Source organism: Alnus glutinosa, chromosome 4, assembly GCF_958979055.1.
Source record: "Alnus glutinosa chromosome 4, dhAlnGlut1.1, whole genome shotgun sequence".
Lineage (NCBI taxonomy): Eukaryota > Viridiplantae > Streptophyta > Magnoliopsida > Fagales > Betulaceae > Alnus > Alnus glutinosa.
In genome coordinates this window covers 32,521,779-32,538,533 of record NC_084889.1, presented here as the reverse complement: position 1 = coordinate 32,538,533, position 16,755 = coordinate 32,521,779, and the positions used below count along the sequence as shown (strand labels likewise).

At 36.4% G+C, this 16,755-nt stretch overlaps 1 protein-coding gene across 1 annotated transcript; it reads left to right on the top strand.

Annotated features, from left to right (window-relative positions):
• Positions 1–19: 19 nt before the first annotated feature.
• LOC133865492 (histone-lysine N-methyltransferase ASHR3) lies at positions 20–14,989 on the top strand. The gene is made up of 11 exons (XM_062301916.1): positions 20–630; positions 1,438–1,584; positions 3,929–4,093; positions 5,202–5,228; positions 6,267–6,381; positions 6,559–6,652; positions 7,353–7,446; positions 7,598–7,676; positions 8,505–8,676; positions 12,536–12,616; positions 14,511–14,989. Exons 1-11 carry the CDS (start codon positions 265–267, stop codon positions 14,665–14,667), a joined length of 1,497 nt encoding a protein of 498 aa, XP_062157900.1. The 5' UTR covers positions 20–264; the 3' UTR covers positions 14,668–14,989.
• The last annotated feature ends 1,766 nt before the right edge of the window (positions 14,990–16,755 follow it).

The following is a 16,755-nucleotide window of genomic DNA, read 5'->3' as shown; positions in this document are numbered from 1 at the left end:
CTCACTCCCAAAAGGTCACCCTTTTCCCATCCCATCGTTGACCGCGCCACGCAGTCACACTGACTCACACATGCATCTGATCTGGCAGGCACTCTCGTAATTACCCCAACATAAATTAAACCTTTCAGTAATTTCACCTCCCCGCTCTCTTCAACTACAAATTTCCCCTTTCCCGCCCAAATCCCCCCTCACTCTCTCTCTCTCTCTCTCTCTCTCTACACTTATACAAACAACTTTATAGGATTTCGTTTTCTTCTCAAAACCATGCCAGACCTTGGAAATCTCTCTTACTCAGCTTCTCTGACTCTCATTCATTGCCCTACCCTCAAGCCGGTGACTGACCCGCCCGATCCGAGCAGTAGTCAGTGCCCTAGCGCCGTCCAAAACCTAGGTGAGGACTGCGATTCGGAGCAGACGTTGTGGTTCCCGTTGCTGCACAAAAGGGAGGTCAGCAGTGGGGATGGAATTAGGGTTTTGAGGCGGAGCCGGGGCTTGTTGGACCGGGCGAAGAAGGCCTCCAATGGGAAGGGCTTGGAAGATCAAGTGAGGGGTTGGGTTCAGAGGAAGATGGAATCTGGGGTTCCCGAGTGGCGATGCTCCCTTCCTTTCCTCGTTGGCGCTCCGAAAATGGTAAATTCTTTCACATATCTTTTCGGGTGCTGAGAAAATGTTGGAAAGAATTGGAATTTAGCATCTTGAATTTTTTTTAAACGTTTTTAGAGTAATTTGGTATAGTATTTTTTTGTATAATCGATGTTGTGTACTTTAAAACAATTTTAAGAAATGATGAATGTTAGTGTGTGAGATTGGTAGTTACTTGCTTCTTTATGATTTTCTTTGAAACCGAGAGCTAACAACTATCATGAAGAGTAATTGTAAGTTAACCTCATAGCAACTCCTTTTTGGTGTGTGCAGATGACAATAAAGTAGTAAGGAGCTGTAAAGAACATGTTAAATGTTGTCTTTTCAAGATCAGGAGTTTATTGACTTCATATTTAGTTTGAAAAGGCAATAAAGAAGACTTCGAAACTTAATATCAACATTAGGACCTTACCCCCTTGAAGCTAAATGTGGATTTTTGTAGTCTTTTGTTATGGGGATTTACCAATGTCAATGTTTAAGGCCAATACACACACCCATGCACAAACATATTTGATTCTTGTAGTTAGGAGTGTTGATTTGCCCTGTACATTACACACCTGATGCATACATGTTTTGCTCAATGGACATTCAAAATTTTTGAATGCAAACATGCAGAGAAGTTTATCATTATAGCCAAGACTCTACTGCTTCAAAAGCGGCAGACCTTTTTGTTCATTGACATGTTAATGATTGTTTTCGGAAGAATTGTGATTCCAACATGATTTTCATGTTTCATTCTTGTCATTTAACATTGGCATCCTCTTTTTGTTCCTCTCTCTTTGTTAATCATCTCAGGTTGAATGTCTTGCTTGCCATAATCTTATCTACCCCGGGGAGGAGTTATTATGCTCTGTTCGTGGTTGTCAAGGAGTCTACCACATACAATGTGCAAAGGCAAAGCTTCAGGTCTCAAATCTGAAAAAATTCAAGTGCCCACAACATGTAAAGTCCCATCAAATCCTATATCAGCTTTTATTGTATATTTTTTTTATGCACGAATTGTTGCACTTTGTTCAATTTCTTTATTGTGACGACACACAAAACACATCATATTTTTGCCTGTTACAGCAAGGTTGCTGTTAATTTGTAATTCAAAGCTACTGCTAGTGTCATTATGCTTTATTGATTTTTATGCAAACCTTCTAATACTTGATGTTTATAACCCAAAGAAAACACTAGTCACAATGTGCTATACCCTAGAAAGACTAGTCAAAGTCACAATGCGAGTTCCCTAGTGTTACTTATATAGCTTGGGTGAAGGATGCCTCAGTTGCGGATAATATGGAGGTTTTGGGCGGTTCTACTCAGTGGAATGTGAGCTTTGTTAGAGAGGCGCATGATTGGGTGGTGGGTGTCTTTGATTCCTTCTTCTAGGTGTTGCACTCAGCCATGGTGAGTAGTGATCGTGCAAATAGGCTCTGGTGGTTCTCTTCGAAGAAAGGTTTGTTCAAGGTCAAGTCTTTCTTCAGTTTCTTGGTTGGCTCTGTAAGTAGACGCTTTCCTTGGAAGATTATGTGGCGGACTCAGGCTCCTTTGAGGGCTGCTTTTTTTGCATGGTCGGCAGCCATAGGCAAGATCCTTACTGTGGACAATCTCAGGAAGAGACATATCATCATTGTGGATAAATGTTGCTTGTGCAAGAGATGGAGAATCTGTGGATCACCTTCTTCTTCACTGTGATGTGGTTTCCGCTCTGTGGAATGCAATTTTTAATCGGTTTGGTATGCCTTGGGTTATGCCTAGAAGAGTTATAGACTTATTTGCCTGTTGGTGGAAGTGGAAGGCCAAGGAGTGTTGCGATTTGGAAGATGGTGCCAATTTGCATTTTTTGGTGTGTTTGGAAGGAAAAAAACTTAGATATTTCGAGGATGTGGAGAGTTTCATGGAGGATATTTTAGCTTTATTTTTTCATATGTTGTATCTTTGGTCGGTGGCTTTTTTGTCACCACTGTCGATTAGCTTTGTTGATTTCTTTATTCGTTTTTCTCTTACTAGTTAGGTGTTTCCTTTTGTATACTTTTAGTATACTTAGGGGCGCTTTACGCTTTCAATAACACTAAATTTACTTATCAAAAAAACTTATATAGACTAGTCTCAACTAGCAAAGAACTAATGTGAGTCTTAGCATCCCTGCAACACCTTCACAATTCACCTTCTCTATAGTATCTATTCCATTTAAATCCATGATGTTCTTCTTAGGGCCCATATCATGTTGCAATGCCCTAACGCCTTATAATGTTAGTAAGTAATGAAAGTGCAGCTTAGATCTATGACCTTCACAATTCAAACACTCAATGTAAGACTTAACTTTTTGGCCTATCACGCTTGATATGCTTATTATGTAACTTGTGTCTAGCCTATTGGAATGTGAATCAGGTCAATTTCTTGCTGTATATTGACATGGGAAGGCTGTTGAAAACAAGCCTTCTTTCTGTTCTTACTGTTCCTTGCATTCCTGTTAATTTTAGTCAATGTAAAAGGGTGCACATAAGAAATATATACATAATAAACACCTATGCTTTTGTTATGTGCTTAGAAAGTGCTTTGGGTGTTTTTGTACTTAATAGATGTTAATACAACCCTTGTGGTGCTTATTATTTAATTTTGCTTGGCTATTGAAGTGGGCTTCCTCACCAATGAGCTTTAGCTAAAATGGTACTTCCTTTGTAGCAAAATGGAGGGTGAGGTCGTGGGTTTATGTCTCACCAGGTGTGTGTGTAATTTACCAACAAAAAAAAATGACGCGGGTTTTCTTACTTTCTTCTTGTTGGATGAGAAACATCCTCCGAGTGTAACTAGTGGCCAGAAGAGTGTCTATTCATGTGCAGCATCTTATCTAAGTGAAATTCCAAATATATAATGACTTTTCTCACATTTTACTTTGAAATTGGGCTGCGGTTACTTGTATATCATTATTAACTTTCAGGAGAAATACTTTTTCTGAGCTATTCATTTCAGAAATGAAGGGCCTTTTTTATAACTTACCCAGCGTCTCTTGTTTCATATCTGTTTTATGACTGTTATTTCTGAATTTTTTAGTGTCATTTTCTGACTTTCAATAATTTTTTTATTGACTGCAAATTTGTTTTAATTAATATGTTATCGAACTCTGTAAATTGTTCTTTTTCTTTCAGATTCTCTATGGATTGTTTGTTATATCTATTATAACTACTACTAGGGGCGCCTTTCGCCTTTTTAATGATATTTCTTTGATTTCCTATCAAAAAAATAACTACTACTACTACTTGCAAGGAGCTAATATACTTGCCATCCTTTCAATAAGCAGACATGCTACATTTGCAAACAGAGGCTACATTGGCGGTGTGCGCGATGCCCGATGGCATCACATGACAAGTGTGCCCCATGGCCGGACAAAGTGAAGCATCTAGAAAGCCAGCCGGGCAAAGCTGTTTGCTGGAGGCATCCTACTGATTGGCGGAAGTATAGAAAGGTCAATTTTTTTCGTTCCTTCATCATTTTGGTTCCTTACACTTGTTTAACTTTCTGAAATATGAATTCTTGAGGTTATATTCCTTGCCTATTTAGTACTAGTGGAAAAGTCTACCCATGGGTGACTTCGTATTATGCCTAGTTATATTGGTGCAGTCCACAAAGGATAAAATTTTTTATTTTATTTATTTTTACCTTTCTATAACATTGATCACTGCATGGGCCATAGGTAAAGTGTAATAATATTGAAATAGTGGCTTTGTTTTCTTACTGTTCCAGATATGAAATTCTAGATGTTGTATTGATTCAGTGGGTTGTGATAGTCTTGGTCATAAGTAAAACACACGAGTCATTTGTTACTGGTATTACAAATCTAGTTCTGGACTTGCATTTGGCAAGAAGGAATTTCTGAATGTTCTCTTGCTAAGGCCTTTTTACTTGATGCGTCTCAATGGAATGTGAAACTTAAGCAAGATCTTTTGAAATCTGTTTCCAGTTCCAGTGCAAAAACTTGTGTTAGTCAACTCTATCATTAAAGCTTTTGTGGTTGATGTTTCAATTTAAATTATCCAATGATCTGCATTCAGTTGTTCCAGAAATCTTTTCCTATCTGTCTGATGCTTGAACATGCAGATGCTCATTTCATGTAGGCGGAGAGAGAGAGAGAGAGAGAGAGAGAGAGAGAGAGGCATGTTGGTTTTTGAAAAGATTTTTCCTGTTTATTCTTTTTAATTTCTGTATCAGTTTAGTGCTTGTATATAACTGCATTCAAATTCTTATTAAGCTCATAAGTAAATAGGGTGCTGAATTATGATCCATGAACTTATCTCTGTCTTGGCATTTTTAAAGGCATTTTAAACGTATTTGATTAAGCAAGTGATATATTGAGCCTCTTGCCATGTTGGGCTGTTCAATTTACTATATGAGGCACCAATTAATTTTGTGGTTTATCAAAGAGAACCAATTGGTTCTGGGGTTAAGTAAAATAGATTGAATTTCCTTCAACTATCTCACTGTATTTGAACTTTTTGTTGAAGTTTTATTTCTTCATTTGTATTTTTCATTGATTAGGCTGGCTGACAGGACTGATATATTTGTTGAATGAGCAGCATGCAGCTTGCACAAGTGACATAGAGGTAAAATTCATGAAGAATCTTTTAATATAATTGCATGAAGTTATATAATATAATCTATGTTACATGAAAACACTTCTAAATTGAGCACCCTTGTTAGACATGACAATGCATGGGTATTGACGTATGATATGTTAGACATGCCTCCTGTCAAATATTGACTTTATAGTTTCTTGTGGGTTTTCTTATGGGCTAGCTGAGTCGCTTCTGTGTATACTTTCTATGTACTTAGGGGCGCCTTATGCTTTTTTAATGAAATTTTCTTACTTATAAAAAAAAAAAAATATTGACTTTATAGCTGTGCCCAAAAAAGGAAGAGAATCACATTCCTAGAGTTCTAAGACTTGAGAAGGATCCATTCCAAATAGTTGCAAGGATGAATATTTCATCATAGGAATATCTTTGTTGAATAAAATTCTGATTGAATGAATATTTCATTCTGCCCTAACATATAGAAAGAAAAAATCGGACATAGTGGGAATTACTTCTCTCCTTGTGTCCAAAATTTTTGAAGTAGATGGACTGATATATAATGCACGTTTCTGGCAAGTGATCAGCACCCAACATGCTAACCCCAAGTTCATGTGACTTGAAGAGATGCTTTTGGAAATTTGCGTAACTTTATTTGGGGTCTGTTGTTCTTGTTTTCTTTGAAATATCTGTAGATAATTTCTGAAGTTCTGTTGGTTCTTGGTTGGAGTTCTACTTTTGGATTTTGTTGTTTATCTTTAACCTTGTATGGTATTGCCTTTCATCCCGGCCCTTGCCAAACTATGAAAAGATGAACAGACCAAAAGTAGAGGGAACATAAATCGTTAACCAGAATTCTTAAATCAGCAATGTTCATAGTTAAATATAGAAGCCTTAGAGAAACTAAGAAAGTACTACATGCTTGATTGGATTTACAGCTGTAAATCTCATGTTTGTGAATTTATCATCAATTACCATTCTCTAACTCTGTCTCTTGCTTGCTCACTCTTTCTTCTCTTGCTCCCACCCCACCCCCCACAAAAAAAAAAAAAATCCTCTTCAAAATTTCAGGAAGTTTTTTGTCGCTTGCCTTTGCCTTATGTTGACGAGGAGTTCAAGATTGACTTAACATGGAAAGACATGGAGAATAAGATGGAGCCACCTCCCTATGTGCACATCAGGCGCAGTATCCTATTTCTATTATATTTGTCCTTAGTATAAATCGTTTAAGCTTATCTTTGCAAGTATTGAGCATATGCAACTTCTTGATGAAAGAAATGGCTCTTGCTCCATTTTTCCAGGTCGTTGTTTATGTATTCACCGTGTTTATGATTATTATTGCACTGGCCCTAACTGTATATAGATATTTATCTAGTCAAGAAGAAGCGTAATGATGCTGGTGATGATATTGGATGCACAAGTTGCAGTTCTACATGCTCTGAAGATTGTGTCTGCAGGTCATTTAGAATTATCTGTCAAATATTAACTTCTCATAAACAACTACTTATGTTTTTACTCTTTCCTATTTTTTTTCCTTTCAATTCTAAAAAATAATATAATTCTCGACCGGGAGAACTTTAATTCCCAACCTTAATATTTATTTATTTTTTGTTTGGAGTGGGGGGCAGGGCAGTTTATGTTGTAAATGAGGGATTATACACATGGTATGGGATATGGATGCAAATTGATCATACTGTTGAAAAATTACGCTAATCAAATGATCCATGGCAATATGCTAGAATATGTTTTGGTACTCCAGAATTATGGAATTGAATGAACATGAGTTTCTGTTAAATTGAGAAATCATTTTTTTTTTCTATTTGAAATACTAAATATTCCCCACTTTGATGACGTATCTGCATGTAATTTAATTTTAGAGCTTCTCATAGATAAGCCACATAAGACTGGTGCATATATCTGTTACATATATCTGTTAATCTGCCTGGACTTTTATTTGATAAGCATTTTTCTCTTAGCCAATTGCTGATGGGGGTTTTTTTCCCCCTTTCCCTGCACATTCTCCTGTTAAAAGGTAGTAATTTGTCATCTACCGTCTACAATTAAATTCTTTCAGTATTAATTACATTACTATTCATTAGAGTAGCAATATCATAGATACTTCAACTGCTTTAGCATTTTGATCGTATCATTTAATAGGGGTCAATGCATAAGCTGCTCTAAGGCTTGTCGTTGCTCAGAAAATTGCACAAACCGACCATTTCGCAAGGAGAAAAAGATCAACATTGTCAAGGTGAAAATTTTTACTTGAGTGCTTCAAGTTTCTTTTCTTCAAACTTGTACCATTGTAGAAGAAATTGTTTACCCTTTGTTATATTTTATATGTTGAATGAGTTCTTGTTTTCTAAGTTCTTTTACCATTACATGTTATTCTTCCTTCACAGACAGAACTTTGTGGTTGGGGAGTAGTGGCTGCTGAAAAAATCAATAAAGGCGATTTTATAATTGAGTACATTGGGGAAGGTAATTTGTTTTATTTGACTTTTGCTTATATTCTTACAGGCCCACCTTTTTTTTGTATGTTCACCTTTTGTTTTTACTGTCAGTTCGGCTGTATTTTCATGAATATGATTCTCCTGTCATCAAGCATAGCCTCTATTCCTCATGTCTTTTGCTTGTGATTACAGATCTTTTTTCCTCTCTCTTCTTGGGTGTATATATGATTAATCATGTCATTATCTCCTGCCTACTATCATGAAATTTTTTATTACAATAATTTAGGAAGCTCCACTAGTGTATTCAAACAGTACATATTAAACGAATATTAAAAAAAAAAAAATACATATTAAACATTTGCCTTTGAAGCAAATTTTTGTTTCTGTGTCAACATGCAAATCATAATTGCTGCTTGGCTGTTGTCAAAGATTTTTTTTCTTCTTGGAGTAGCTATTTAATATGACAACAGTGTTCTTCGTAAAATAAGGTATATGTTGATCTTGAGGATTTAAAATATTTTTTCTCCAAGTTGGGGCCTAGACTTACTAAGTTATTTGAACCATTTATATAAAGTAAGATACTTGATTTAGGTTAATGGTCATTGCATGGATCTTACAGAACAATGATATAGTTGAGATCTGCATTGATTGATATATGCACAACATGTCTGCATTGATTGATATATGCACAACATGCCAGTCATTCATAAAAATATATATTATTGTTTATGATTCTTCTGCATGCAAGCTGTAGTTCAATGATATTTGAAGATAAGATTGGAACCACAACCTACCCCATCATTTACATAATTTTGAGCTTGGAATTCTAATTAAGTTGTTGACTTTCTGTTTTCAGTTATTGATGATGCTCTGTGTGAGCAAAGACTTTGGGACATGAAATATAAAGATGCACATAATTTTTACATGTGCGAAATTCGGAAAGACTTCACAATTGATGCAACTTTCAAGGGGAATGCATCTCGATTTTTAAATCATGGCTGTGACCCCAACTGTGTTCTGGAGAAGTGGTTAGTATGAACAGTATTGTCGCTTTTTATTCTTTTGATCTTCAGGGATTGTAGGAACTAGCATTTTCTTCGGGAAGTTAAGCTTTAAAGTTAAAATATGTAATGAGTCAAATCTGCATACACCTATACACCTGTGTTTAGCATTATAAATTTTTTCTTCTTTTCGGGAACTTCTCAACCCCAATGTTGTTCCTTTGCTTTGGTAATTTATATGATACACCCGAGAAATCTTTTTTGGTGGTCCAGCTAATTAGGACCAAAGATGAAATATGAACTAGAGCCTTTTAATATATATATATATTTTGGATAAATAATGTCAATTCATTAATAAAGCACAGAGGAGTGCAACCCTAATACACATGAAGTATACAAGAATTCCCCTAATAGGAACTAACAGAAAATAAATTTAAGAAGTTTGTATAAGTAAAAACATTCAAGCTATGATGAAACGCTATCCAAATATATAACGTGTTAAACAAACGCTTCCTTTGCTCTACCATCGATGTCTCTATATCTTCAACGTATTGTGTAGTCTGCTCCCGCCAAATACACCACATTAAACACAAGAGAACTAACTGCCAAACTTCCTTAGCTGGGCCATACCCCAACGACGCGCTCCAACTAGTCAACAACTCCAGCACCATTCGTGGCATAACTCACTCTACCTCAAATAAAGTAAGAATATAACTCCATAGATCGCGAGCAACTTTGCAAGAAGTAACATATATTCAATTGACACCTCACTCTTTTTAAACATACAACACCACTCAATCACCACAACATTTGTCTTTCACGGAGCCTTAACACGCCAGATACTCTTTCATAGAAATGATGGGCCATCTTTCCTACTTAACACTTCATAATAAGACTTCACTTCAAATAAACCTCTTTTGGAGAGGTTCCAAACTAAACTGTCATCCTCTTCATGTCGAACCGACATAGAATAAAGCCGAGCAAAAAAAGAAAGTACCATTTCCATCTCCCAATCCTGGACTGGACGCGTAAAAATAACATTCCATTGAATAACTCCATTTTGAACAACCAAGTTATCTGCCACCATCGCATCTTTATTCCTCTCAATACCAAACAATACTGGAAAACAATGCTTTAAAGATCGATCTCCAGACCACCAATCAATGCCAAAAACTAACATGTGACCCATCCCCCACCTCAAAACGAATGAAGTTGCTAAACTTATCCCACCCCCTCCAAAAGTACCCAACACTTCTTTTGAACACCACCCACCCTTTAGACTCTCAAATTTGACATCAATCACCAATCGCCATAGCGCCTCTCTCCCTACCATACCTCCACAACCATTTCCCTAGGAGAGCTCGATTAAATTGGATGAATGTGTGAACTCCCAACCCACCTAAATGCAATGGACTATAGATCCTGTACCAATTCAATAAATGAAATTTGACCTCATCTCCAATGCCACCTCATAGAAAATCCCTTTGAAGTTTATCAAGACGATTAGCCATGCCCACTGGAATAGGGAACAACGGCAAGTAATATGAAGGAAGGTTGGAAAGAGTGCTTTTAAGAAGAGTCAGCCGACCACCCTTTGACAAATACATTCGCTTCCATCCAGCCAACCGCTGTTCCATTTTCTCAATAATACCATTCCAAATAGACACGACCTTCTAAGAAGCACCCAACGGCAAACCCAAGTATGTCATAGGCAAAGATGCGACCTGACATCCAAGGAGTTGAGCCAACCGTTCGACATCCTCTATCTCACCAATAGGACCAATTTCTGATTTTCCTAAATTAATCCTCAATCCTGAAGCTGCCTCAAAGCATAAGAAGATACATCACAGATGTCAAATTTGTTCTTGCCCACCACAAAAAATCAACGTGTCATTGGCAAACAGTAAATGATTCACAACTAAAGCATTAGAATCCCTGGATCCCATTGAAAACCATGCCAAATTACCTTGATCTATTGCAGCAATCAACATTTGGCTCAAAGCCTCCATAATCACCACAAACAATAAAGGTGAAAGTGGATCCCCTTGTCTCAACCCATGAGTGCTATTAGAAAAATTTGACGGGGTTCCATTTACAAGAATATACAATCTCACCGTAGAAATACAAAATCGTATTCAAGCCCTCAATTTCTCCCCAAAACCCCAATGCTGCAACAAATAGAGCAAGAAGTCCCAATTAACATGATCATATGCCTTTTCCCTCAAATTCTCCTGATCGAATTTCACTATCCAAGCATTCATTAGCAATAAGCACTGAATCCAAGATTTGTCGACCACCAATAAAACATATTCATGATCATATGCCTTTTCCCTCAAATTCCCCTGATCGAATTTCACTATCCAAGCATTCATTAGCAATAAGCACTGAATCCAAGATTTGTCGACCACCAATAAAACATATTCTGTGTGTTGGAAATAATCTTGCCCAATACTAACTTAAACCTATTCGTGAGAACCTTGGAAATAATCTTATACATCCCCCCTACCAAACTAATAGGGCTGGCACGAGTCTTTTTTGAAACCAGAGAGACAAAAGTAGCATTAAGACTCTTTTCAAGCTGACATCGATTATGAAATTCTGCAAAAATAGCCATAAGATCATTTTTTAAAAATTCCCAACACTTTTGAAAGAAAGCCATTGTGAAGGCCATTTGGACCCGGAGCCTTATCTCCATTCAAATCCCTGATCACATCCCACACCTCCTCAAACTCTCTTTCTAACCAAATACAATCATCCGCATCAATGGATAGGAAAGATAGACCATCCACCCTTGGCCGCCAAGAATAGTGCTCAAAATACATATTGTTGTAATAATGGACTATATGCTCCTAGATCTCCACAGGATTCTTGGACGTTGCACCATTTATATTCAAAGAGTCCACATGATTGAATTTACGATGTGAGTTGGCCACCCTGTGAAAAAAAATTTGTGTTCTTGTCCCCTTCCTTCAGCCATAAAGTTCGTGATTTCTGTCTCCAGTTCATTTCCTGAAATAGAAGAGTTTTCTCCGGCTCTCTCGACATATCTATCTTTCAAACCCTTTCGTCCTCCTCTAAGCAACAACACTCTTCAATTAAGTCCAGCTCTCTAACACCCTCCAATAATTCTTTCTTTTTCTTCCCTACATCACCAAAGCTTCCTCATTCCATTTTTTCTACAAATCCATCTTCAAAGCCTTCAACTTATTAGCCAAAACGTAAGTGTGCTTGGACACACGCTGGACATGCTTGGTTATACATAATATATTCTCTAAATTGGGTATTTTGTGTTCCGTAGAGACATGTCTGACATGGATACAAAATGCAGGCTGGGACACGACTTTCCTGTGTAGTGTATAGTTAATCTAAAGTATTTCTATTTATGATGGATCCTAGCCGTGTCCTTGTCCTTATTAAAAAATTTGTTGTGTTGGCCCATTGCATCTATCCATGCACTGTATGGCATTTGTGGAGGTTAACTTGTATAGTATAAAAAATGAAACTCGAGTGGCCGGACTGGTGATGTCAAAATTTTAGGGCATTCAAAAGCAAACTCATGAGTAAGCTTGACTGTTGTGATTTGTAGTTTGTTGATGCTTTTTTTCCTGTTGCGCCGTCAACTTAAATACATTGGTGGACAATTTGTAGTAAAAGAGTCAGCATTTCATGTTCTTAATTTGTGGGTGCCAGACAGATTTTCTGCCTATGGCCCTCCTTTTAATGATGCTAAGGCTTTTCCAATGGTGCCAACTGAGCAGTTCTGGCAACCATTGGCATATTAATAGTGAAAAGGTAGAACGGTTTTTGTTTTAAAAAAATCTGCCTAAGATACTGGAGGTTAATTTCTCCACCCAAACGGATTTATAACTAAAATTTTCTCTTCCAGGCAAGTTGAGGGGGAAATACGTGTTGGTGTGTTTGCTGCGCGGTCAGTTGACATTGGCGAGCCATTGACATATGATTACAGGTATATCTGGTTGTACCTTGTTCTTAATGCTTTAGTTTCTTCTGTATGACCTTTTATATCACTGGGCTACCAGAAGTCCAACAAAATAAACAATCAGACCCAGTGGTTCATACTGGTATTTGATTACTTTGTTTTCCCGTAATATTAGCTTGCACATTTTTATTTTAGTTTTGTTAAATATTCGAGTAGTGGTTGAAACCCAAGTGGGGGCCTATGCAAATTTCGTCAAGGCTCTCCTATGAGTTTTCCTGGTCCAAATCAATGAACTATATAAAACAATACTTCTGCTTGCCATGATAATCTTTCCACCACCCCACCCACCCCCCACTTCTTTTTGTGCGCATTGGGAGGTGGTGGGGTGACTTAACCTGTCTAGATGAAGTACTGCATCAATCTTGCATTTGTGCTCAGCTGATGGTGACATTAGATTTCTGTGCTTCATCAAATCCTTTTAAAAATATATGAGTTGCAATGTATATTACACAACTTTGCAAAAAACTAAATTGTTAAATACCGATGTGGATGTTATGGTACAGGTTTGCTGCCCCTAATAACAGGGTCTATATGCTTTTACCTGATGGATTATCAATTTGTGTCATATTCTGAACCAATTTGTATCACAACTAGTTTGTTACTCAACAGGATTTTGGAGTGGCTTAGATGAAGAGAAATATCAGTTTTCATTTAGTCAATTTTAGTTGGGATAGGCTTTTGACTATTGTTGCTGTAGGACTTTCTTAACTTTTCCCTATGGCTGTGACGTGAGACAGATTATGTTGCGGTCTTGTTCTTTGAAGAGGATGTAATCCCCATCAAATGTTTATTAGAGTTGTTTTGGGTCCTCCAAACACTTTATATTCCACCACTTAATTGTAGGGAAAAGTTTAATCTATTATACTTTGTGACTTTTCAAATCAGTTCTCATTGCAGTAATATGAATATAGTGATGTAATCTTTGCTCCCCATGTCCTCAAACCGTTAATATTGGTTTTTAACTTTTTGCCGTCCCAAATCAGTGTTGTTGGCTTATATGGTTGTTCATATGCTTTCTTAGATGTGATTATTTATTTATAAATATATTCAACCTGGTGTCTGTCAGAGCAAATTATATATCCTTGTTTTTGTCATTTCAATTTAGTGTAGGTCATTCATGTCACGTCCTCAACAGAAGTCTACCTATTTGTTGCATAACATGAATTTAATAGCATTACTTCGTTTGCTAGTTTGATTCGATCTTATGTGTTTCACATGGTTTAAGTACAAGCTTAACCGGTTAACCATGTGTATATAAGCTTTTAAGCACCCTCTCCTTACAAACAGGTTTTCATGGGTAAGTTCTATTCAAAGTTTCTATCATTTAGTATTATAGTCATACACCATGTCACGGGTTCGAGTCACTGAGGGGGCGACCTTTAGAATAGAGTAGGCCGTCGTGAACGTCGGATTCAGAAGTGTGGTGGTATGTTATGATCATAACTTCTCCACATGGCTTAAGTACAAGCTTAATCATGTGCATATAAGTTCTTGGACATCTTCCCCTTGCAAGTCGGTTTTCAAGGATGAGTTCTACTCAAGGTTTCTATCATAGTGTAACCTTTCTCTCATGAATAACTGCTACTTTGTTGGTAGAAAAACTGTGGTGGAATTTCTGTATGTGAACAATCTCCGAATACTTAACAGGAGCAGGAGATCATATTGATTCTATGAATACAAAATCGAAATCTATGAACACCTCATCTTTAGTTTTTGTGCTAAAATCCTCGTTTGCAGTTTCTTGGTTTTGTCAAATAACTAGTTTCCTTCATGTCATACTAAAAGTTGCAGCAGAGTTATTATTAATTTTTTTTTTTTTTTTTTTTTTTTTTTTTTTTTTTTCTGGCTTTTGGCATTGCAGATTTGTTCAATTTGGACCTGAGGTGAAGTGCCAGTGTGGAGCTCCAAATTGTCAAGGCTATCTTGGAACCAAAAAAAAGATTGGTAAGGTGGACATTTGCTGGGGCTCAAAACGGAGGAGAACATCAGCTGCTTGCATAGCTATCATAACGGTATGATTTGTATCAGCAATATGTTATATAGGTGGGATAGTCTAGTCATGTTATATGCCACTTCCCATAAAATTTGACAAATGAAAAATTAAAAAGAAAGTAGAAACTAGAAAGTAGTCTCTTGTCATTCTTCCAACATTCGAGCTATGATATGACATCCTCTCCAGATGAAAAAATAAAAAGGAAAATCTTGATGTAATATTGTAACAGTTTTAACATGTAATTGACTTCCCAATGGCGGGAAATTCAGGTATAAATCAGAAAAAAAAAAAATGAAAATCTGAAAGCATATGTTAGAGATTGTTGGATTTATAATATTGATGGATGTACCAGAACTTTTTTTTTTTTTAACCGTATCCATGTATTGAGTAATTTGATTCTAGCACTTATCAAAAAGTAATTTAATTCTAGTAAAATGATAATATGGTAGATGAAATCCCGGACGTATAAAAATGAATCAATGATATGGTCATTACTTATAATTGGGAGATGAAATGGTAATTTTTTTTTCTAGTTGGATTAGGATTCCTTAAAGTCTTTAGGATATAGTTCAAAATTTTCATTCATTGGCTCTAATTTTTGAAAGGGTTAAATGATGTTGGCCATTCTTCATAGAGGCGGCCGATGACCTCATGGGGTGGCTTGGTCCCTCTTTATTGTGCTTTTTTAATCTTTTTCTTTTATATATATATATATATATATATTTTAAGGTTTAAGTGTCTCACTTCATACTTCATTACCTTTGCGAGATCTTAAAGAATATTAGGATCCTCTATAATTATTTGCCCGAATTCTCTTAAATTCGGGCAGGTGATTGTAAGAGACTATTTATGAGACCCACTTGACCAAATAAAAATTGGGTTGTTCAACTACTTATCCGGTCAAGGGAATTCTATATGTGGTCTCTCCCAATTACTTGTCCGAATTTGAGAAAATTCGGACAAATAATTGTAGAAAATCCTAATCCACGAAAAAGTTGGCAGTTTAATATGAGGCATCGATCAAAGATCTTGAATTCAAATAATTAGGTTTTTTTTTTTTTTTTTTTTTAATAATAATGATAATAATAATCTTAAAACAAATGTGGAAAAGGGTATTTTATTTTCATTTTTTTAAAACAGATCCATCAAATTGCGTGGAAGAATCAATGGATTCAATTTAAATAATATGTAACGGATCAATTCTTACGAATCTTAGCACAAGCTTTTGACCTCAATCTCCTAAGAATATAAAATAGAGAGAAAAATAAATAAAATGCACTTAGGCATCTTTTTTTTTTCTTTCTCTCCTATGTATAATCGAGATTTAAATTGAGTCCATTGGAAGTTCAAACCAACCAACCGACCGACCAACATGATCATGTGGGCCACATTCAATTTAGTCCCATTTGCTTCACAAGATAAGCAGAACTATCGGAACATTAAAATATACAAGATTTTCACATTTTATTCTCTCTCTCTCTCTCTCTCTCTCTCTCTCTCTCTCTCTATAAATAGGGATTCTTATCCGTTCTCTGTTGGAGGTTTATAATGCATTCCGGTTAAGAACCACAAAGCCGACAACCATAAGGGCCAGAACATGATGAGAGGGACATGCATGGATGTGCATGTCAAATTGTTAAAGAGTCCTGTAAATATTCCACCTTAGTTTGCTTATCTGTTAAAATATTCGAGCCTTGGATGCCTCCTGGCTGACTATTGTGATGTGAACATCCAATACTTGAAGACCTTTTTGTCCAATTTTATGCTGGAGGAATTCAACTTCATCCAGTTGCAATTCTGCATGCCAGTTGGCTGCGTTTCCCACATGGCTAATTCAAGTTTAAGCCATAGAAATAGAATCGATAGGGGATTTAGGGCATCTCAATAACTTTCACATTACACTTCATTGCTTCAATAAAAGATTCATCATACACAGTATATGCATGTCAGATGTTTATGCTGATAAGAGATGTACTATACATCTTTCTTCTGTCCTTCTCATATTTCTCACTTTTAAAATTGTCATTAAACCTGTGAAGGCCATGTGGGGAACCCGCATAGATCCTAAATATTTAATGGTGATTTTCAAAAATGAAAAAATGAGAGAAAGACA